The following is a 22,329-nucleotide window of genomic DNA, read 5'->3' as shown; positions in this document are numbered from 1 at the left end:
CATGCTTTCATACCAAAGAGATGCATATCCTTTGAGTTTTAAAATGGAAAATTTAAAAGCTTTCCTATCATTGTACCCTTTAAACTCAAAGACCCTCTCAACAAACCTAAGCCAGTCTAGCAAATCCTCAGGATTTAAACTACCATGAAAATCAGGAATCTCTACTTTAACATCTTTATCTCTAGTTAAGTAGTTACCTTCTTCCATCATAGACTCTTCTGATTTGAGTTGAGCTCTTCTTCATTCTCATGTTGTGGTTGGCCTCTTCCTGCTCCAAAGAAACCTCTACCCCTGCCTCTTCCTTTGTAGGGCGGTGGTCTTTCTGTTTCTGGAGTGGGAATGTTTGCCATGACAGTGTTCACACCTTCCAGGGTCACATTAACCAGATTGGTTAACTGATCCATCTTTGCCTCCATTCCTGCTAATCTCTCTTCACTCATGGTTGGTTTTTGTAGTTTTGATGTAGCTGGGGAAATGAACTCACTTTTCTCTCCCTCAGGACTAACACAAGATAGGATTGTGTTATAACCTAAGCTCTGATTACCAGAATTTGCAGTGTGGTACAGGGACTCCCACAATTTTGACAAACCCAATTTTGACAACAGACTAAGGACAATTTCAGGGAATGCAATGAACTTTAGAAGTTTTGTAAAAAATAGCAAATGACCTTGATAAATCATGAAAATTGGTGACAATTTAGTTAAGACAACAAACTAAAACTGAGCCAAAATTTAGAATTTTACAAGCACTCCAAGTATTTTTGATAATTAGAAAACCAGACTGAAATGGTGTGATTCTCAGACTGTTTCCTCAGCAGATTTGTCTGACTCTTATTGTGACTAGAAACCAGGATATAATTATTAAATTCACCCTCAAGCAAGCACAGAGGTTAAACTTAATAATTTAGGGAGTCTGAAATGGAATTACTCAAGCATGCACTTAAAACAACTCAAGCAAGCACATACCTGTTCTAAGTAGCACCACAGATCCTTAATCACCTTCTAAGCAAACACAAGAAGATATTAAGTCTGACTTACAACTAAGACTCAACAAAGTTAATAAGATTTGCAAATTTTTGAGAGAAATCTCAAGGTTTTTATCATTAATCAAGTCTTGAGTAAAACAGACTGAGGAAGGGTCCTTATATAGGCATTTCCTGTTGAAGTTCAGTACAATAAAACCCTAGATATCTCCATCTAACGGCCAGGATTTGTCTTAGGAAGCAAACAATTACATTGGAAATATATTACAATGGGCACAAAAAGGATTTAAAGTAAACTGAGCAAGAAACAAAAGTGTTGCAGAGACTGCTGCATTTCCTTGGCTGGTTGTGTGAAGTCAAATGGCCTTGGTTCAGGCACCATCTGTTGCTCTAGGTGCTATCTGTGGAATGCTGAAACAAGCCAAGAGTTCTTTGCTAGAAATTTTTCCCTTGTTTGGCCAGAAATGGCAATTCTACTTTATCTGATTTACCCTTTCTGCAACTTGCTTTCAGTTTGTTTTCTGTGAAATTCATTAGGAATTAAGCCTGGCTCCCTAGGATTGACTTGAACCTAGTTGAATAAAGAGTCAGCTCGCCAAGCTGGTGGTTGGCCTGGACCGTGCACTTGTGACCTGGTGAACTTGGACTGACAGCTGAGGTTGCCTGATCATTGTTGCTGTGATTGTTGTTAGCCTGAATATGTCTTGCTGGGGTTGGTGTGGCCTGTCCTGTGCCTGGTAATCCTAGGCCATGTCCTGGCAAAGTAAGGCCATGGCTAGGCTGTCCCTGGCCTCCCTCTAAAAGATTAGTGGCCTGGTTAACAACTCCGACCAAGGAAAGAGGAGGGGACCAATGATTAAACGACAAGTGGACCAAATTGAATGTGAAAGGATCAAATTGCTCATCAAGTTCATTCTTAAAATAGAAAGGACAACAATTGACTGACACCCAAAAATGGAAAAGGACAACAAATGACCGGGGCAGAGGGAGTATTTCTTTTCTCAAGAAATCCTTAAAAGTGATGACTGGTTGATCAAGTTTTCTCACTTTGTAGAAAACCATTGCTGCTGAAAGTCTCCCATTTTAAAAAGTCGAGTCCAGAGGCAGTAGTCATAAAACCTTGCGTTAAATATATTTGTTATGGGTTGATGTACTGTAAGGCTTCTGTTCTTGGTACGAGACTATTTGCCAAGTGTCTCCTTTGTGTTTAGTGGTCAACCTGAACAATGCTTTCCTCTATCTTTGAAAAAAAGCGTATTCTTTAGTCCTTGGTTCTCTGTCTGGAAATAGCATCAAAAATCCTTTAGATCAGAAATTATTCAGCTTGGAGAAGAGGGTACAATCACGAGGTAGGTAGGTGAGCAGTTCGTGATATGTGTGCAAAGTTAAAGGACGTAATTAGCAGCCTATAAGTATCTAATGATTTTAACTCGCTGTTTTTGTGCTCAGTTTCATTTATTCTTGTACTAGGCTTCTTTCTTTTTGACACTTATCTTTATTTCTTTAATCTGTTCTGGATGAATTGGCTTAGTTGAACAAGTTCTTTTTGACATTGAATGGGAAGTGGAAAATGGAGATGGATTGGGTAGCGAGCATGGAGGAGACAAAATTTTGATCTTTGATGACGTAGCCTGTCATTTTGTGTAGTACGATTCAAGAGCTGTTTGACAAGTGGAACTTTTTGCTCCTTTCCTATTTCTTTTCTCATTTCATGTCTCCCTGTTCCTTCAGATAAAAGTATACCCTACTTCAATGACATAGGCACCCCTACTCGGTCAACTACCCTATGAACATGCTTGTTTCTTTTTTGATAATTAAATCTTTTAGTGCATGCAAATTAGGTGATTGTTTGCTGCCAAGTAAGTGACTTCATAATGGAATGTCACTCTACTCTGTCTTTGTGTGTTGCTCGATCTGACTTCATACATACAATTTCAATGCAGGGATATGATTCGTTCTATACGCGCTTGTAAAACAGCTGCAGAGGAGCGTGCAGTTGTACGAAAAGAGTGTGCAGCTATTCGTGCAGCCATCAGCGAAAATGACCCGGGGTATAGGCATCGAAACATGGCCAAGCTCATGTTCATTCACATGCTCGGTTACCCTACACATTTTGGTCAAATGGAATGTCTCAAGTTGATTGCCGCTCCTGGATTTCCAGAAAAGAGAATTGGATACCTGGGCCTTATGTTGCTTCTTGATGAAAGACAAGAAGTTCTTATGCTGGTTACAAATTCTTTGAAACAGTATCCTGATGCTATGTTTTTCTCATGCAGCATACTTTATTGTGCTATTAACTGTACTGTTGGAATTTTATGCTATCTCTGCAAGTGCTTGTTTCATAATGCATCACTGTTGTTCCTTAGCATTTTATAGAGACCTAAACCATACAAACCAGTACATAGGGGGGCTTGCTCTTTGTGCGCTTGGTAACATTTGCTCTGCTGAAATGGCTCGTGACCTTGCACCAGAAGTAGAGCGATTACTTCAGTTTCGGGATCCAAATGTTCGCAAGAAGGTATATTTTCTCATGCAAGAACAAATAGATTTCTCTCTGGTGGCTATCCAGTAGATTAAGTCATCCTGTAGTTTAACTCATTCAAACATGTAATCTATGTGACTGAATAATTATCCTTTTTCGTTGTTGCTAAGAGGACCAGGGTTTGTTTATGGTATATTGTCATGAGAAGATTTGAAGCTTCCATCTAAATGATTATATGAACTGACGTTTGTTGAATGACTTCTTCATTATGATAGGCAGCACTGTGTTCCATACGGATAATCAAGAAAGTACCTGATCTGGCGGAGAATTTCATTAATCCTGCTGCTGCTTTGCTGAAAGAAAAGCATCACGGAGTCCTGATAACTGGAGTGCAACTTTGTACAGATTTATGTAAAGTTAGTGAAGATGCCCTTGAGTATTTCAGAAAGGTGCCATATGGTTTCTTATTCCCTACTTATTTGTGACAGCGTGTCTTACGTAAGCGTATTCCTTGTGCTGATCTGGTTAGTCAATGGCTGGTTGACTGTGGCTTACTCATCTTTTATTTTTCCTTGATTTAACTGTGTATCCTGAGATTGTAGGCCGAGTTCAGTTTGCCTTAATGAAGTGTGTTAGGGTGCAAACCCATGTCCCACATCGGTAGAATAAAATTGGAAGATCATCTTTATAAGTGTTTAAAAAATATAATAATACGAGGCCTTTTGGGAAGGAGTCCAAGAGTAAATCCGTGAGGGCTTGACCCAAAGCGGACAATATCGTACTATTATGGGTTGTGGACACAGATGCAGCAGAGGCCAACACAGGATAGAGCCTAAGGTTCGACTTGGGCTAGACAAAGAGATTAATAAGGCCAAGACTTCAAGGTGGACGTACACTATAAGGCGTGTAACTCCTATAGCTCGAGCGAGAGCTAATATGTTCGCGAGAAGCGACATGGCAAGTCCGAAGGCAGTCTGGTATGGCGCGTTGAGGCAGTGGATTCGGACACAGTCCAGGGTATATTGGATGCACATTGGATGCAGAGGAGTTTAGTACGCAAGTGTAGCACAAGCCCCGTGAGACACATGGTGTGTCGTTTAAGGGGAGGTTATCAAGATGGGCTATAGGTGTGGGAAATTCTCCGTAGAGGTCAAGGCTCGAGTCAAAGATGATGTTCCTTGGTTTGAGGTGAGGATTGTTAGGGTGCAAACCCATGTCCCACATCGGTAGGGTAGAATAAAGATGGAAGATCATCTTTATAAGTGTTTACAAAATATAATAATACGAGGCCTTTTGGGAAGGAGCCCAAGAGTAAATCCGTGAGGGCTTCGCCCAAAGCGGACAATATCGTACTATTATGGGTTGTGGACACAAATGCAGCAAAGGCCCAACACAGGATATTCACGCTTCCGCACACCAAAGTGTTTAAGTGGCCGACAGTTTTTTGGTGGCATTTAATTATTTCTGTTTGATGTACCTGGGTGAGTGGGTCACATAGTCATAGGACACTTTCACGGGGAACCAACTAAGCGATAATTTCGTATTTTGTTTGTGTATTTGCATACCAGTTTCCCTATTTCCTTTTTTTGTTCATCTGTAAAACTTATGATCCGTGAAATCGTGGTTTGAGTTCCTATTATTTTTAGAGAAGGATTTTTCTATTTTTCTATTTATGTGTTTTTTTTTTTTTTTTTTTTTTTGTTTTGTTTTGGTGCGATCTATTTATGTGTTAATAGCTGCTGAGTACTTGTCGACAGGGGATTTTAAGTTAATGTGTGGCGTTTTTTTTTTCCCTTTACTCCAAATTGGCAAGGGCAAGCATCATTCTGTTAAATATGCTTTTATATCAACCATTTTTTGTGCTTTCAGAAATGCACCGATGCCGTGGTGAGAGTTCTAAAGGACCTTGTGAACAGTTCGTATGCTCCAGAATATGATGTTGCTGGAATTACTGATCCATTCCTCCACATCAGACTGTTGAGGTTTCTGCGTGTTTTGGGTCATGGAGATGCTGATGCTAGTGATTGCATGAATGACATACTTGCGCAGGTTGGTGGGTATTTTCGTGGATTGTCTTTATGACTTTGATATAGGATTCACTCCTTTCTGATGGCTCATTTAGTATAAATTGATAGTTTAAGATTATTGTATTGTGTCGTAAATAATTAATGTGCACAAGCGGTCCCATGATGGAATGTCCATGGTATTTGAAATTTGGATCCCCACCTACATTCGGTTGTGTTTGCACTGAAATTAAATGATGAAAATCGTTCCTATACTAGTGGACGGGTATTGCCATGAACTTCCACCGGGTCTTCCAACTAATCTAGAAGTCAAAATTCTCTACCTTTTTATCTGCTTCACGAACTTCTACGAGATGACCCCGCATATTTTGTAAATAATGCACTCCCTCCATTTCAGTTTTTTCTTGATTTTATTTTATATGGAAACAAATATCTACAGTAAAAGGAAAATTGTCAATTAATACCTAATATATAGCACTTTTAACGAATTAATACCAGCTAATTTTTTTTTTTTCAAAACTTAATACCTAGTAAGCACCTTTTTTGCTTATTGGTACCAAAAATGATTTTCGGTCAAATAACATGTAAATTGACCGATTTACCCCTTTACTCATCCACCAATTTTTTTCAGCAACTTAGAACCCTAATTTGGCTCCGAAATTGACATACCAGTTAGAAATCCTAATTTAAAATTTTCAATTTAAAACCCTAATTATCATTCAGATTGAAGCTACTTAAACAAAACTAACACTAATTGTCGCCTATCCTTGTTTTGTTCTTTCTCAGAGTTTTTCATTTCTTTTCATCTTCTTCATGTACACTTCTCTTCTCGTGAAGTTGGAATTTTTTAATCCCTTTTTATAGTTCTTTGTTTTATATAATTGTCTTCTCCAACATTCATTGGTATTACATTTGATTTTTAAAGCTAACAACTTATTTTAAGAAGTGAAGGTTAAATATTTGCGAATTGAAAACTCCAGTCAAAATTAGTGGAAAAGGGGAAATTAAAAAGAAAAAGTAGAGTAGAGGAGACAAAGGAAGGGAAAAGAAAAAATGTCGTGGGAGTAATGTAATGTGGAAAAAAGTGAAGGAAAAGATAAGGGATGAGAACTCTTCGAAGGGACAAAAGACATGAAAGTACATGAGTAGGAGATGAGGTAGGAAGGAGTAAAGAGCAAGAAAATAAGAAAAAGCTAAATAGCAGTACAACAATAGAGAATGAAGATATGAAAGTACAAAAGTTTTTTTTAATAGGACTGAAAATACTGATAAAAAAATAGTACAGAGGGTATTTTAGGAATAAAAAACCAAAGTTCAATCAACTTTGAAGGGGAAGTACCATTTTGATTGGAATCTTTTAAAATATATGGCCAGATGCGATGCGATTTTAGGCACTGATCGGTAAAAAAATGTTGCTTTGTAGGCATTAAGTTTTGAATTTTTTTATTTTATTAGGTACTATTTTGTGAAAAAGTGATATATATATATATATATATATATATATATAGTAAAGATCAAGTAAGTCCACCTCCTAAGTGTGAGTCCATGAGTCCCCTTTAGAGCCTTTAAATGAGGGAAATGGAAGGTTGAGATGGAAAGGAAAAAAAGGGGATTAATGGGTAATTAAGGGGTCTTTCTCTACCTTAACTAATCCACATTAATCAAACCCTAATCTACTATATATAATTTATTCTCGCACCCATTTATCTCTCATCTCACATAATTACCATTCCCTCATCTCTCTAAATCCCAAATAAATCAAAAATCCAATAAAATAAATCTCTCATCTCTTACCACCACCCCCTCACCCGAAACCACCACCACCTCCTCCCGACCTCTTTCCACCCACCACCACACCACGCACCTCCCCCACCACCGACCTCTGCCACCACTCAGACCCGCCAGCAACCGCCACCACCATGGCCGCCTACCTCCTCCTCCTTTCTCCTTACCTCTCCTTCCCCAGCCGCTCCCTCCTCCTGCTGCCACCACGCCTCCCTCCTCCCTCCTTTTTCTGCCACCTCCCTCAACAAACACCATTCACAACACCACCTCACCCCTCGCCACCACCCACAACAAACAACACCATTCACGGCAGCTCAGCCGCCCCTCACCTCTCGCTTCTTGTTGCTGCCGCCGATCTACCATCTACCGTGGTTGTGGGACGGTGGTAGTATGGTGGCCGTGTGTGGAGGAGGGTGTTGGTTGTTGTGTGTGTGTGTGTGTTGTGGGCAGATCTCGTTTTCGGGTTTTTTTTTTTTTTTTTTTTTTTTAACTTCAGATCTGGTTGTTGGAGGTTTTTTTTTTCCGACGAATTGATCTTGGGGAGTTAATGGTGGTGTCGGTCTTGTATTGTTGAGTATCAATCTATTTTTTTTTCTTTTTTAATTTTCTGTTTTTTTTAAAAAAATTATTATGGTGGTAGTTGTTTCTTGTTATTGTTGACCATTTGTTGTAGTGGTTGTTGCATGGTGGTGGTAAATAATGACACATTTTCTTCTCTCTCTTTCTAGTTTTTTCAGATCTGTTTTTTCTTTATTTTTTATATTTTTTTTTAATTTTTAGGATGGTGGTGGTTATTGTTGGTGGATTATTGTTGTTATTAAGATCTTCTATAAAATAAAGAGTTATCAAAATTACAGTTTTCTCTATTAAAGTTATAATTTTCTCTATTAAAGTTACACTTATTTTCTATTTAAGTTACATTTTTCTCTATTAAAATTACACTTATTTCTATAAATTACATATTTCTCTGTTAAAATTACACTTAGTTACACTTATTTCTATTAAAATTACAGTTTTCTTTATTAAAATTACACTTTTTTCCATTAAAATTACACTTTTTTCAGTTAAAATTACACTTTTCTTCATTAAAATTACACTTTTTTTTTTAAAATTACACTTTTCTTCATTAAAAGTACACTTTTTTCCATTATAATTACACATTTTTCAGTTAAAATTACACTTTTCTTTATTAAAATTACACTTTTTTTTTAAAATTACACTTTTCTTCATTAAAATTACACTTTTCTTCGTTAAAATTACACTTTTTTTCAGTTAAAATTACACTTTTCTTCATTAAAATTACACTTTTTTTTGTTAAAATTACACTTTTTTCTGTTAAAATTATACTTTTATTACCTTTTTTTTTGTTAAAATTACACATTTTTCTATTAAAATTACACTTTTTTCTGTTAAAGTTACACTATCAAAGGACTAAAGTTATACTCTCAATGGATTAAAGTTACACAATGAATATGGACTAGATATTTATACTCTCAATGGACTAAAATTGCCATTTAATGGCCTAAAATTACACTTTAGTTGATTAAAGTTACACTTCTGGACTAAAATTACAATTTAATGGACTAAAGTTACACATCTGGACTAATATTACAATTTAATGGACTAAAATTACACTTTAATGGACTAAAGTTACACTTTTAAAAGACTAAAGTTACACTTATAAATCACTCAATTTAAAATGAATTGTGTTAAAATTTGAAAAAAAAAATGTCTAAAAAAATTGACGTAAATATGCTTCAAAATTTTAAATTTGTCGTAAAACGCAAAATTTGTCGTAAAGTTGCTTCAAAATTTGAAATTTCGAAATAATATCCGTCAAAACCGCTTTCTTTTTGTTAAAATTACACTTTTTTTTGTTAGAATTACACTTTTAAAACAGTAAAAGTGTCATAAATTTTGTATAAACTCTCTCAAATTTTTTTTTTTGTAAAAACTTGAAAATATAAGAAGGCAAAAAATAATGTTAATTAGGTAGAATAATCAATTAGTGAATGTATAATTAAAGCTAGAGAGAGAAAGTTGATTAATTAGTGTATAGGAAACTAATTAGTGTTAAGTGTGTTTTGTTGTTTTCAATCTCAACCATCCTTAGTGGAAGATCTAAGGGATGTAGAGAGGACTTAGGGACTCAAATATTTAGGTGGACTTATAAGAACTTGACTCTATATATATATATATATATATATATATATACTAGCGATTAACTGACAATTTTTCCAAAATGGAAAATAATGAAAAATGAGAGAGGTGGCAAAGTAAAGAGAACATAATTAACACTCAAAAAGAACTATGAGAAGATCTTAGGGGGACAACTCCTAGAAGGAATGTGTGAGGTTTTAGTGGGAGAAACTTGACACTTTTTATTTTATTTTATTTTTGTTGCTCTTTTCACATCAGTGTGTTCCCTAATCTCCTTTACACCGTCCATAGTTTAGTAGAGGTCATATGTAGGATTAGTGATAAAGTATCATTGTTACCCCTTCACTTACAAAAAATGTACATGTAGAGATACCACATTACATTATCATTCTGTTATTTAGCTAAAATAGTAGAAGTGTGTATTTTTCACTTGATATAGAAAGTAGCAAATTGTTTTGGGATGGACTAAGAAGGAGATGAGGACAATATAAAATGTAAAGGAGTGTGTAGTACATACCGATTACTGTTCATAGCTGAGAGGTATTTTAAGGACTTTCCTCTACTAAGCCTTATGGTATCTTTTCTTTTAACAATAACCGCCATTTTTCACTTTTCTCCTCGTAAGATAAAGGTAGAGTTATGGTTCTATGCATTACAAATTGGGGATTTCTATTAACTCACATGGAAGCAAATATATTGATAAACAAAAGAGAATGTGTGCATGTAGTAGTAGTAGTCATCCACTTATCCTTTATAAGACTGAGAACTTGGACGATGCTGGCTCATGGATTTCCTTTTTATGCTTGATGGTGAAGGATTTCTGCAATTAATCTTGTGAGAGGATTTCCCTTAATTGTTGTTCTTTGTTCTTAGCTCTCATTTTCTTTTTTCTTTTTCTTTTTCTTTTTTTACCCCCCCCCCCCCCCTCTTTTAAGTTCATGGGTAGCTGTATATTTGGCGGCAAGAGACATAATCTTAATCTCTGTCCCATGGCATCTATGTTCTATCAGCCTTGTAGTTCTCCAACAGGGATTTTTATTCTCTCCTTAGATGATGATGCAAGCAGTGTAAGCTCTTAGGGCTTGTTTGGATAGCAAAATAGAAGGGAAAGGGAAGCGAGGGGGATAGGGGGAAAGGAAAGGGAGGGGAGAGAAGGGGTATGGTTTGGATACGAAATTCCTCGAGATTTTCCTATAGTGGAGGGATTTTTTGGTTTGCCTTGGAGGAGGGAAAATGGATCCCTCCAAATCCGCCCCCCTTCATATCCCTCATGCCCCATTTGTTATTCAAACAAGGGATTTTGTATCCTTCCCCTCCCCTCCCTTTCCTTCCAAAGACCTCCATCCAAACACAATGTTACATAAGATTTGCTCATGACTTCTTAATATTAGAGCAAATGTTTAAATGTTGTTATCAAAGTTTTTTCACATAGAAATGATTTTGAATATAATACCCCGTGAAGTTCTTTCGCAGTGATATTGGTTTGCGCCGAAGGCTATGCAGTATGGTGCTGGCAATCAGTGCAGCTGTTTTTTTATACAATTTTTTTGCATGTGCTTTAGGTGGCAACAAAAACAGAATCAAACAAGAATGCAGGGAATGCCATTCTTTATGAGTGTGTGGATACAATAATGAGTATTGAAGACAATAGTGGGTTGCGGGTACTTGCAATAAATATTTTAGGACGATTTTTATCAAACAAGGACAATAATATCAGGTATATACTTTTCTACTGTATTATTTTTTCTCTCTAGTTTCATGTATACAATTGGTGACTTTGATCAGTTTCTGCCTCAACCAATTTTTTTGGATGAAATCTGGATATGTAATTAATGTCCATCTTGCTGGTCGTCCTCTTTCTCTCCTCCGTATATAGAAGTTTTCTCAATTTCTCCTTCCTATCTTTCACGAAATTAATTTTGTTCTACAAATTATTTTATGCATGCCTGACATCTTCAGAGGTGTGAATGTTCTGTTGCTTACTATTTTGATCCCTTTTGCTTTATTTCATTGCATGCGTTGGTTTTGGAATGTAATAGAATAAAGCAAAATGGCCCACCAAAGCATTGGTACTCTTTTTCTAATGCCCCTTACCTCGCCATTTGCAAAAACCTTTTGAGGCGTTGGGATTATTGACATAATGTCATGTTTTGCACTTTATCAAGCTCATTTCGCTCACGACATTAACTGAATAGGGAATTGTAAAGATTTCCTACTTTAGGAACCAAGTCACCAATTAATTAATGTTCTTGCTATTCCTTCGACCTGATTCTGGGGAACAGATGTTTTTGTTTGTCAGCTTTGTTGACAGCATTTGTTGCCATCCCTTCTCTTTTGCGTGGTATTAGTGCTGCATAGTTTATGTAAACGTGAAGCTGTTAACTATTGTATCAGCTTAGAGCTTCCCTATGTAGAATTTTAGCTTGAGATCGTTTTAGCTAAACATTATGTGAAACGTTGAGAATGATGCGGGTGACTTGGAGAATATGTGAATTGTGTTCTTTTACTTGCCACCTTGGTTCAAACATTCAAGTGTATTTTAGTTCCTAAATGGTTCGTTATGTCTGTTTTATCAGATATGTTGCTTTAAACATGTTGATGAGGGCTATCAATGTTGACTCTCAAGCTGTTCAAAGGCATCGAACTACTATCTTGGAGTGCGTCAAGGTATTTTAGTATGTTCTTAGTGTTAATACATATATGAAAATGCCATAAGAATCTGGCAAAGAATCCTGGAAGCATAATTCCGGAGGTCGTTCACGACAAAAATAAGTGGTTCGGTAACTCCACGGCCAAATTTACGAGTCAAAATACTGTTTACATGTAGAAGTTTCTCACTAAGATTTTACAGGCTGTTTCCAATCGAGTGACGGTCTACAAAAGAATCCTAATATTGTTTAACTTCACCTTTATTAACATGACATACAATTATTCACTTTTTTTTTTTGTAACATGCAGAGTTGCATTCTTCTCTCCTTTATTACACCTTTTTTACCAACAACTTTATTATATATTTTACTTGGTTTACTTTTAAGGTATTCCGGACCCTTAAATTTTACTTCGGTTTTCAAAATCGTTTTAATCTTTATTCTCGACTTAAATTTTAAGTTTTTATAAAAAAAACCCGGACTTCGATTTTAAAACCTATAAGTTTACCTTGACTTTTGTATTATGTTTCGCTCTCCCTTTTGTTTTCATTTTTCCTTTTCTATTTTTTTCGCATTTTGAGGTGTGCGTTCACCCATGGACGGTTCTAAAGGATGATTCATGTCAGCCGACCCCAAATCATTTTGGGATTAAGGCTCTGATGTTGTTGTTGTTGTTGTTGCAGAGTTGCATTCTTGATTATGTTATTGTTTTTGTTCAATTGTTCAATAAAAACTTTTTTATCCCTCAGGAAACAAAAAGTGACAACGTAACTGATGCCTTGCAATGGCTGCATGTGATATGTGATCAGGTCATGTGTAACTGCCTATTCTGCAACTTCTGCTTTTCATTATGGTTATTGTGCTTTCCAGGATTCAGATGTTTCAATCAGAACAAGGGCTCTTGAACTTGTATATCTTCTAGTCAATGAGAGTAACGTAAAACCTCTGACAAAAGAGCTAATAGAATATTTGGAAGCAAGTGACCATGAATTCAAAGGAGACCTTAGCACTAAAATTTGCTCCATTGTTGAAAGGTAAGTAATCATCACTATTAACGTTGTACTATCACTCCGTTTTTTCCGATTTTAGGTGGCACTTTTTTTTCCCTTGGGAAAAATTGTTTAGTGTGGTCTAACAATACCGAGTAACCCATAATGAATACTGTTTTGGTAATTGCATTAACCGACCGCCAGTTCACAATATAAAAAGTGCTGATAATTTAGACACGCATTTTGCTGTACACTTTCATATTTACTCTCCTGCAAGGAAGGTTCTGGTCTACTCTCCTAATCAACATGCATCTTATCCTTACCTTATAAACTTGATCCCTAGATTGAGGGATATATTTCACTTCCAGCTAGGGTTTTTAACCAGTGATATTGGTTTATGTTTCATATTCAAAGCTCGATTCTAATTTTATTCGTGTCTTCCACTCTTCCTCTTGCCGTTTAACTCGGTTATTATATTACTTCACATTAATACAGACATGCATATTGAATATCAAATATGCTTGGGACATTGGATGTGAACTTTTACATGTACCCTTGAACACTCTACATTTTACTTATATAGGCCCAATTGACTTTTGTGGTCCCAATTGTTCAGCTTTGACCATTAATTATTCCAAATTTATATGGAGTTGGAGTACGATCCAATATCATGAGTCCATGACTAATGTTTGTATGTCAGTATCTGATTAAAGTGGTAGCTAGACTGCTAGAGTATATCTCACTATCTGTTAATTTTCTGGTCACCAATAAAATCAGATGGGGCTAATCGAAATGACACAAATGGAGTATATATTTCCAACCTTTCATTTCCCTTGTACTTTAATTTGCATGTTGAGTAAATAAGTCAAGCGCTTGTATTATACTCTGCATATATACTAATAATTTTTGCATCAAAAAAATAGTCCATATACTACTTTTAATTTTGATTGCTAAGTCTTGATGTTCAAAGCAGAGCCAGACCTGGCAAAGCTGACCCGGCCAGAGACTTGAAACCCGAGCTGACCCGGCCCGACCCAGGCCTGATCCGAATCTTGATTCACCCAACACTGACCCGACCCGAAAAGATCCGACCCATAATTGACCCGATCCAAAAGGACTTAAAGTGCCCAAAATGACCCGAAACTACAAGTACTAAGTCATATTAATGTTATACTCCCTCCATTCAACTCCACTTTGCAACATTGCTTTTTGCGCGGGTATTAAGAAACGGATTAAAAAAACTATTAAAAGTACATAGGGAAAGGGAATGGTGGGGTTAAAGATATTAAAAAAATATAAAGGTGAGTTTTATGGTGGATTTGTGTGGGGTATGAATGACATTTTTTGTAAATATAGATTTTCAATAAGGATAGAAAGGTCTTTTACATGTCCAAATAAGGAAACCTGTAAAGTGGAGTTGAATGGACGGAAATAGAATACTTGTAAAGTGGAGTTGAATGGAGGGAGTATGCATCAAAATAGAGTTTCATTGGTTACAATACAACCATTCTTAATAACTAGTTAAATTTGCAAAATAGTATTTCTTAATCAAAATATTATTAACTAAAGTGTTTTAACCATTAACCCGAAAGCACCCGGCCCAAAATGACCCATACCCGAAAATGGCCCGACCCGAAGTAACCCGACATCAGTCACCCGAAATTGACTCGAAACCCGAAATGACGCGACCCGATCCAAAATGTATGACAGACCCGAACCGAACTGACCCGACCCAAACTGACATGACCCATACCCGACCCGATTGACCCACTTGCCACGTCTCCCTCCATCAACTCTTTTGTCCACAGTATTTCTTAGCTCCTGTGGAGCTGGTTTAATAGGAAAGAGAGCTAGTGTCATAAAAAAAAATCTACTCTTTAAGCTTATTATGGAACTTATGTTCAATGAATGGTGTCTTTTGATAAGGGGATGTTTATTGAAGTTCTATTGGTTTGGCGTTGCAGAATCTGTGCATTCTAATTTGTTTGGCTTGTGCCTTTGATTCTTCAGATTTTCGCCGGAGAAGATATGGTACATTGATCAAATGATGAAGGTTCTCTGTGAGGTATGCATTTGCTTTGTCAATATGCAGTTCTAAGTATTCTGGATCTGGATGGGGCTGGAACTCTGGAAGCCTTTTCACATCTTAGCTTCTCACTGATGTTTTTCCAGCTTTGTGTATTTGTATCCATTCGCCGTGGGTACTTTTTTGTTCAAATTCCCAAAAGATGTAGAATGTTTAAAAGATTTACTCTCACTATCACTCAATTAACTCTATTTCAATACCTTTCGCGAGGAGATTCTTGAAATTGGTTAATTGGGTGAAAAGCAGGGACTAATAATAGGCATATAAAACAAATTTTTTTTTTCCTTCCAGTCTAATGCCTTCTCTGTCACCTCTTGACAGCAAGTATCGACTGAGCTTGTTGAATTGTTGCCTACCCCAAAGTATTGATATTTGTGTTGTGCTTAGTAGGCTGGAAATTATGTCAAGGGTGAAGTTTGGCATGCTCTTATAGTTGTGATTAGTAATGCTGTCAATCTCCATGGATATACAGTTAGATCCTTGTACAGAGCAGTTCAGGCATCGACTGAGCAGGTAGTGTCTTTATTTCCATTTGTTAACCTCTGAGAATTGCCCGTTCAGTGAATTTTAAATATTTAAATTTTTCTAAATATTTGTCAGGAAACACTTGTCAAAGTGGCAGTTTGGTGCTTCGGAGAATATGGTGATATGTTGGTCAATAATGTTGGGATGCTAGACATAGAGGAACCAATAACCGTAAGTTCCTACTTCTATGAGGCTCCTAACGAGTCAATTACTCCCTCTGTTCCGTTCCGGTCATTTGTTTACCGTATTTCTTCTTTAAGTGCTTCAGTAATTAGAGAATATGCCAATATGGTGATATGTTGGTCTAATGTTGGGATGCTAGGCATAGGAACCAATAACCGTAAGTTTCCACTTCTGTGAGGCTCTTAACTAAGCAATACTCCCTCTGTTCCGTTCCGGTCATTTGTTTATCGTATATCATTTTTAAGTGCTTCAGTCGTTCGTTTGTTTTAGGCTACTCAATTACAAGTCTACCCTTACTTTATCCTCTATACTTCAGCCTCTCGTCCCCCACTACAAAAGACCACCACCTATAGCCACCTTGACCACTCCGCAAGTGCCTACATCACAGCCACTCACCGAGACCGCTTCCACAAACAGCCAACCACTGCCAGAAACAGCCGACCGCTGCTAGAAACAACCATTAGGAACCCCGAATAACCGTCGACAACCCCCCTAAAACAGCTGGCAACCACCGGAATCCCCCAATACTCTGCACCAGCCATTGAAGACCACTGCAAACCACTGTATTAGTCCCCACCAACCCCAAAACCATAGATCTAATAAAAGAAAACATGGGGAGGAGGAACACACAGAGAGATAAACGTAGGGATGAGGAGTGGGTGGAATTGCTGGTGGAGAAGATCTAAAGATGCGGGGAAGGGCGGCGGAAGAGTGGGTGAGGGGGTTGCGCAGGCAAGAGGTGAAGAGTGAGAGTGTGAGACAGTGCTATCCGGTTGGGGAAGGTGAAGAGGAGTTATTGAGTTGGGGTGGGGAGGTGTGGTTGTGTATAAGGTTGTAGACTTATTACAATTAGGGTAGAATTGTACTTTGCCCATTTTCTCGGTCGTTGGGCCAAAATCAAAGTTAAACAAAATGACCAAACACAGAATTTTTTATATGGTTCCTTTTTCCAATATAATCTACGTAAACAGCTTCTTAGTGTCAGAATTTTATTTGCCTGCCAGTCAGTATGTGAACGTTTAGAAGGAGTTTAGTTTTAGAAAATTATATCTGACGGGATTTCAGCCAATTTCTTATGCTGTTTTTTGTTCTCCATTTCTCATGATATACTATTAGTTTTCAAATCAGTATGGCCTGTGAAAAAAACAAGCCTCACTGATTTTAAATTCTACAAGTGATCTCAAATCTTTATAGTATAGGAAAAAAAGGGATGTGATGGAAACTGGCAACAGAGTTTAGCCCCTCTGCAATTGCAGGTTAATTCCCCCAACCTGCTATCTTTCTGCCTTGTTAAGAGGTGCTGAGTAACTGGGGTCTTAGTTTTAAAAGGTGCGAAGCACACTAAGGGACTAAGGGTTAACGTGTGAACAAATATAAGCTAGATATAATTGGGCAAATGGAAGATAATATTGAAAGAGCTAGAAGAGAAATATGGAAATTAGATAGTAATGCGGTTCGTTAGCTGCTCCTCATGCAAAATGTGCATCTAAGGCTTCTGAGGGCATTTGGCTAGTGCCTTAGTGATCATTGAGTGCTCTTACAAGATGAAGGCTCTTCAATTACAGTGTTCAGTGATTCAGTCTTCCTAGAATGGTTGCACCTAGAGGCTCCTTTTGATGATTGCGTGTTTCTTATTGATTTTATATATTTGTCATACTGGATCTAGTCATTAATCGATAAATTTTTGTCTAACTGCGTCTTATTGTTGAAATTTTCTGAACAGGTAACAGAGTCAGATGTTATTGATATTATTGAGATGGCTATAAAACGACATAATTCTGACATTGCCACTAATACTATGTGCCTGATTGCTTTATTGAAGCTTTCTTCTCGATTTCCACCGTGTTCCCAGTAAGTGTCTAATGTTCTAAATTTATCTTTGATTTTCTTACTGTTATCTTCTTGAAGATATTCTACACCATGATTATATTGCCAGTAATTTAAATTAGGAGTTGGTTAATTAGAAGCTGATACTGTGAGCGAAAAGGAACTCACATATTCTACATACAAACCAATATCACCTTTTTCTCTAAAGAAATGCAGTACCACCCTTTTATATTATAACGTTCTTTTTTGAAGTCAGCATTTCTGTATGTTTGAACCAATAAATTGAAATAGCAATCATTCCTGGTGTGGGATTGGTGCTGTAGAAGTATGGTGTTTCCCATGAGGGTTGGGCCTTGTGAAGTTCAGCGTAGGAAATAATCGTTCCTGATTTTTAATCCAGACAGAAATGTGATCTTTTGGACCTTGTTAACAATAAACTGTGTAATTTGTAAAACTGTTTACATCTTCAAAAGATGATGTGATAGTAAGTGGCTTGCTACTTTTGCCCCTATGCACAAATCCTATAACACTTGTTCTCTTTGCAGGAGGGTAAAAGAGATACTTGTGCAACACAAAGGAAGCCTTCTTCTTGAATTGCAGCAGAGAGCTATTGAATTTAACTCAATTATCGAAAGACACCAAAACATTAGGTATTCTTTGTCCACAAAGAAAGCCCCCTCCTTGATTGTCTTTGCTTTTCCTTTTTGTCATTTACAGTATCATTTATCATTTATCTTTCTGTAGTTCCGTTGTGAATAATACTCCGCCTATAAGATGGTAGAATATCTAACAAGGTTGCTTAATAAATTCACAGATCTACATTGATGGAACGAATGCCTGTTTTGGACGAGGCAACATATAGTGGAAGAAAGTCCGGCTCTTTGCCTGCATCAATTTCAAGCTTTAATGGGCCATCAGCAAATCTGCCAACAGCAGCAGCTGCTCCTCTTGTTGACTTACTTGACCTTAGTTCAGATGATGTGCCGGTACCAAGCTCTTCTGGTGGTCATTTTCTACAGGACCTCCTTGGTGACCTCTCACCATCACCGTTACCTTCAGGTCTGTTTGTGAGATGAAAACCTACATTGATGTTTAAATCTGTCAACAACGTGCTGACTTGTGCACGTCGGTTTTATCTGGTCAATTTCTCAAACTAGCATTTCACCTCTACCCGGTTCTTTTGAGTAGAGTTATGGGACTCCTACAACATTTAACATTTAATATTACCCAACCCCTTAAAGGATCCCGCTTATGTTTCAGTAAGAGGTTCGGAAGTATGCAACTTTACCTATGTGTTAACGCATGAAAGTCTGTATCCGGATGACCCATGAAGTTCGTATCACGATTGGCATTGGCTAACAGCGACGGAGTACATGGCATTAGGAGAGAAAAAGAAGTCCAGACTGTTTAATACCCCCTAAACCTTAAAACCCTAAACCCTAAAAGATGACCCATGAAGTTCGTGTCACAATTTGCATTGACTAACAGTAATGAAGTACATCACAATTGGAGAGAAAATGAAGCCCATACTGTTTAGAAGCCATTTTGCTCATTCCATCCCTTGTCAAAGCCAAAGAATAGTGGGAGTCGTACCATTTTCTTTAGACAATAGAAAGTGGAAAAAACCTTGCGTTAACAGGTTTATTTAGGTTGACATGAATAGCTTTGTTTGAATCCATTGATGCTTTTTTTTTTCGCTATTAGAGTGGGGACTCTGATAAAAATAAGATAAACCCCATTTGCATTCCATACATTTGGTGATTGGCTCTCTTCCTGGTTATTTTAAATGTCTTTCTTCTCCATTTTAAGGTTCTAGACAGAATCAAAAATCTGGAACAGATGCTCTGTTGGATCTTTTGTCCATTGGCAGTTCACCTGCTGCAAATACTTCAGCAATTCCTGACATTTTGTCGTTGAGCCTTGAAACCAAACCTTCTGGAGCGACATTGGAAGGGTTGTCCTCAGTTTCGTCAATCCCCAAACAAGTGTCTTCTCTCAGTGGAACTGCTCCAATGATGGATTTATTGGATGGGTTGTCGTCCAGTCAGCCGACATTTGGTATTTATTCTGTAATTTTTATTTTGATGCTGGTGGACAGTTCTTTTTTCTTTTTCTCTTTTGGTTGAAGAAATGGTGATTCTATTTCTCTGTCACAGAGAGCAATGGTTTGCAATTCCCCTCCATAGTTGCATTTGAGAGCAGCTCCCTGAAAATGACGTTTGGCTTTGCAAAGGATTCTGCTAACCCACAAACGACATCTATCAAAGCTACATTTGTTAATTTATCAGTAAACATCTATACTGATTTCGTCTTCCAGGCTGCAGTCCCCAAGGTGAAATACGAACTTTGTAAATATTACTTAAATAACTTCCAGTAGCTCATTGTCATTAATTACAAATTCCCATACGTGAGCATGAGACATTGAGACAGTCTCTTGATAAATAGTATCTTGAGACTGATTCACATTTCCCAGCAAAGGTTCTAGATAGTGGGCTTATTAGTATTTGATTACACAAATTCTCATAAGTCGGTCTCATAAACAGATTATCATGAGACTGGCCCTTATATGGATACAACTTTTCGATCAATTTTTTGCGGCTAACGGGAAATGGATGGGATTTTTAGTTAAATGGGCCTGTCTTACACTAAAATATAAGTAAGATTTGCTGTCCATTGGATTCATCTCACATTATATTAGTACAAGACTGTCTTTCAAGAGATTACTTGTTAATTAATACTCCCTCTAATTCATTGGAATTGCTATATTTTTTCAAAATCATCCTCACATATTTTGACAAATGTAGGAAGCCCTATGAACGTGAGCGAGTATTTGTCACTCCTAATGAATACCTCTGATCTATTTGCTTGTAACATTTTTCAAAAAATGCGGAGGGGGATATAGAAAGACAATCTACAATTAACTGGGACAGAAGAAGTATGTATCATCTAATGCCTCAAAGAGGCTCAACCTCCCGGGGTTCAGTTTTATGTAGTTTCACCCCTACAATGATAGAGGCTGTTTTGCAATCGACTCCTAAATCTGAAACAAGGCGGCATCTACGACTTCATGAAAAAAAAGGAGCTTAAGGGGAAGCAGAAGAGTCATTGGCTCCATTGACAATGGACGAGATCTGGCTTCCAACAGATTACTTTTTTTTTTTTTGAATTTTTTTTTCCCTGAACTGTACCCTTTACTCTTCTGTGCTATTTTTAGGCACAAGAGCTTGATATATATTCTTGTTATGATCTGCAGTTTCTTCAGCTGCATCTTGATCCAGCAAGCAACGCTACTCTTCCTGCTGCTGGTAATGGCTCCATCACCCAGAGTTTACGTGTTGCTAACAGCCAGCATGGAAAGGTACCTTTATTTTGTTTCTACTTTTGGGCTATTATTTTCTATTGACTTCATAAACCTTAAGTGTCTTCTTCATTACTATTAACCCTTGGACTAGAGTGTGCACAGCCACACAAAATAAAATTAAAAAAATCTGTGCTGAAGAATGAAAAAGGAAAAAGGAGGAAAAGCAATACAATTTTAAGGTGTTATAGACTTGTTGAGGCCCATTGTTATGTATAGTGTGGAAAGTGCAAAGCAGCTCTACGCGTGTAGTTTTGTGAAAGTCAATTCGTCACCGGGGTTCTCTCTTTTCATTTTTCTGATGTATCGTGAAAACGTTTTGTTTTCTTCAGAAACCACTGGTCATGCGATTTAGATTTGTCACCGGGGTTATCTCTTATCATTTTTCTGATGTATAGTGAAAACGTTTTGTTTTCTTCAGAAACCACTGGTCATGCGATTTAGATTCGGCTATAAGGTGAATGGGAAGGACGTTTTGGAGGAAGGTCAGATCAGTAACTTCCCACTAAATTTATGAAGCTTCAAAATGAGGTGCATCGGCTAACAAAGTTCCTTCGAGTGAGAGAAGACGCTCATCGTCCGTCATTTTAGTGTGTAATCTCTCCTAATACATCAAAATGTTAGCAATTGAAATCTCAATATCTTTTGTGTGTTCATTCCTGTTTCCCGTTTCGCACTTTTTCCGGGCCAATCTCATTTTGTACACAGTTGAGCGATTTGTGTACATTATAATTTGAATTTTATTTGTACGAAAATTTGGAAAATGAATTTTGGAGAGACTACATAGAGAGAGGGGTCATGATTGTAACAGAGTCCCGACAGTTAAATTTCATATTGTAATTCTGTTCTGAAGTTAGGGCATTATAGCAATAGACAAACCTTCAATAGGTTTGTTCTAATGCCACATAAGATAATATACAAACTCATTTACTCACAAATTTCATACCAATAATAGATAAACCTCTTCAAAGTTCATAGCATGACTCACTGTACTATTTCCCCTCTTTTTTTTTTCACAAACCTGTATACTATATTGTAACCCCTCTTATCCATGAATCTCAACACCCATGTTCAACAATAGAGGGTTTATAGACAAACCTCTAAAATAATGGACACATCATCTTACAAACCTATTGACAAACCTCTATTACTAATGCCCTTAAAAGATGCACTTTTGTGCGTAATTTCCTGCATGATTTTATATGGATTGGCCTGATCTCTCTCAAATGTGAACGTTCACGGGTGTCCTTTTCTTTTGTGCCTTGTGCACATAGATTCCT

The 22,329-nt window shown here is 37.1% G+C and overlaps 1 protein-coding gene across 1 annotated transcript in view; it reads left to right on the top strand.

Annotated features, from left to right (window-relative positions):
* Positions 1-21,833, top strand: part of LOC141631512 (AP-1 complex subunit gamma-2-like) — a 28,741-nt gene extending 6,908 nt beyond the window's left edge. The window contains exons 2-18 of the mRNA XM_074444174.1: positions 2,926-3,228; positions 3,359-3,500; positions 3,740-3,913; positions 5,334-5,513; positions 10,996-11,150; positions 12,010-12,100; positions 12,952-13,115; positions 15,081-15,135; positions 15,547-15,669; positions 15,757-15,852; positions 17,588-17,715; positions 18,237-18,341; positions 18,506-18,750; positions 19,501-19,749; positions 19,848-20,023; positions 20,945-21,049; positions 21,471-21,833. Coding sequence (XP_074300275.1) covers positions 2,926-3,228; positions 3,359-3,500; positions 3,740-3,913; positions 5,334-5,513; positions 10,996-11,150; positions 12,010-12,100; positions 12,952-13,115; positions 15,081-15,135; positions 15,547-15,669; positions 15,757-15,852; positions 17,588-17,715; positions 18,237-18,341; positions 18,506-18,750; positions 19,501-19,749; positions 19,848-20,023; positions 20,945-21,049; positions 21,471-21,566 — 2,587 coding nt within the window. The 3' untranslated portion in view covers positions 21,567-21,833. The remainder of the gene's footprint in view (positions 1-2,925; positions 3,229-3,358; positions 3,501-3,739; positions 3,914-5,333; positions 5,514-10,995; positions 11,151-12,009; positions 12,101-12,951; positions 13,116-15,080; positions 15,136-15,546; positions 15,670-15,756; positions 15,853-17,587; positions 17,716-18,236; positions 18,342-18,505; positions 18,751-19,500; positions 19,750-19,847; positions 20,024-20,944; positions 21,050-21,470) is intronic.
* Positions 21,834-22,329: the final 496 nt, after the last annotated feature.

Source organism: Silene latifolia, chromosome Y (assembly GCF_048544455.1).
Source record: "Silene latifolia isolate original U9 population chromosome Y, ASM4854445v1, whole genome shotgun sequence".
Classification (NCBI taxonomy): domain Eukaryota; kingdom Viridiplantae; phylum Streptophyta; class Magnoliopsida; order Caryophyllales; family Caryophyllaceae; genus Silene; species Silene latifolia.
This window is presented reverse-complemented; position numbering and strand designations above follow the sequence as displayed.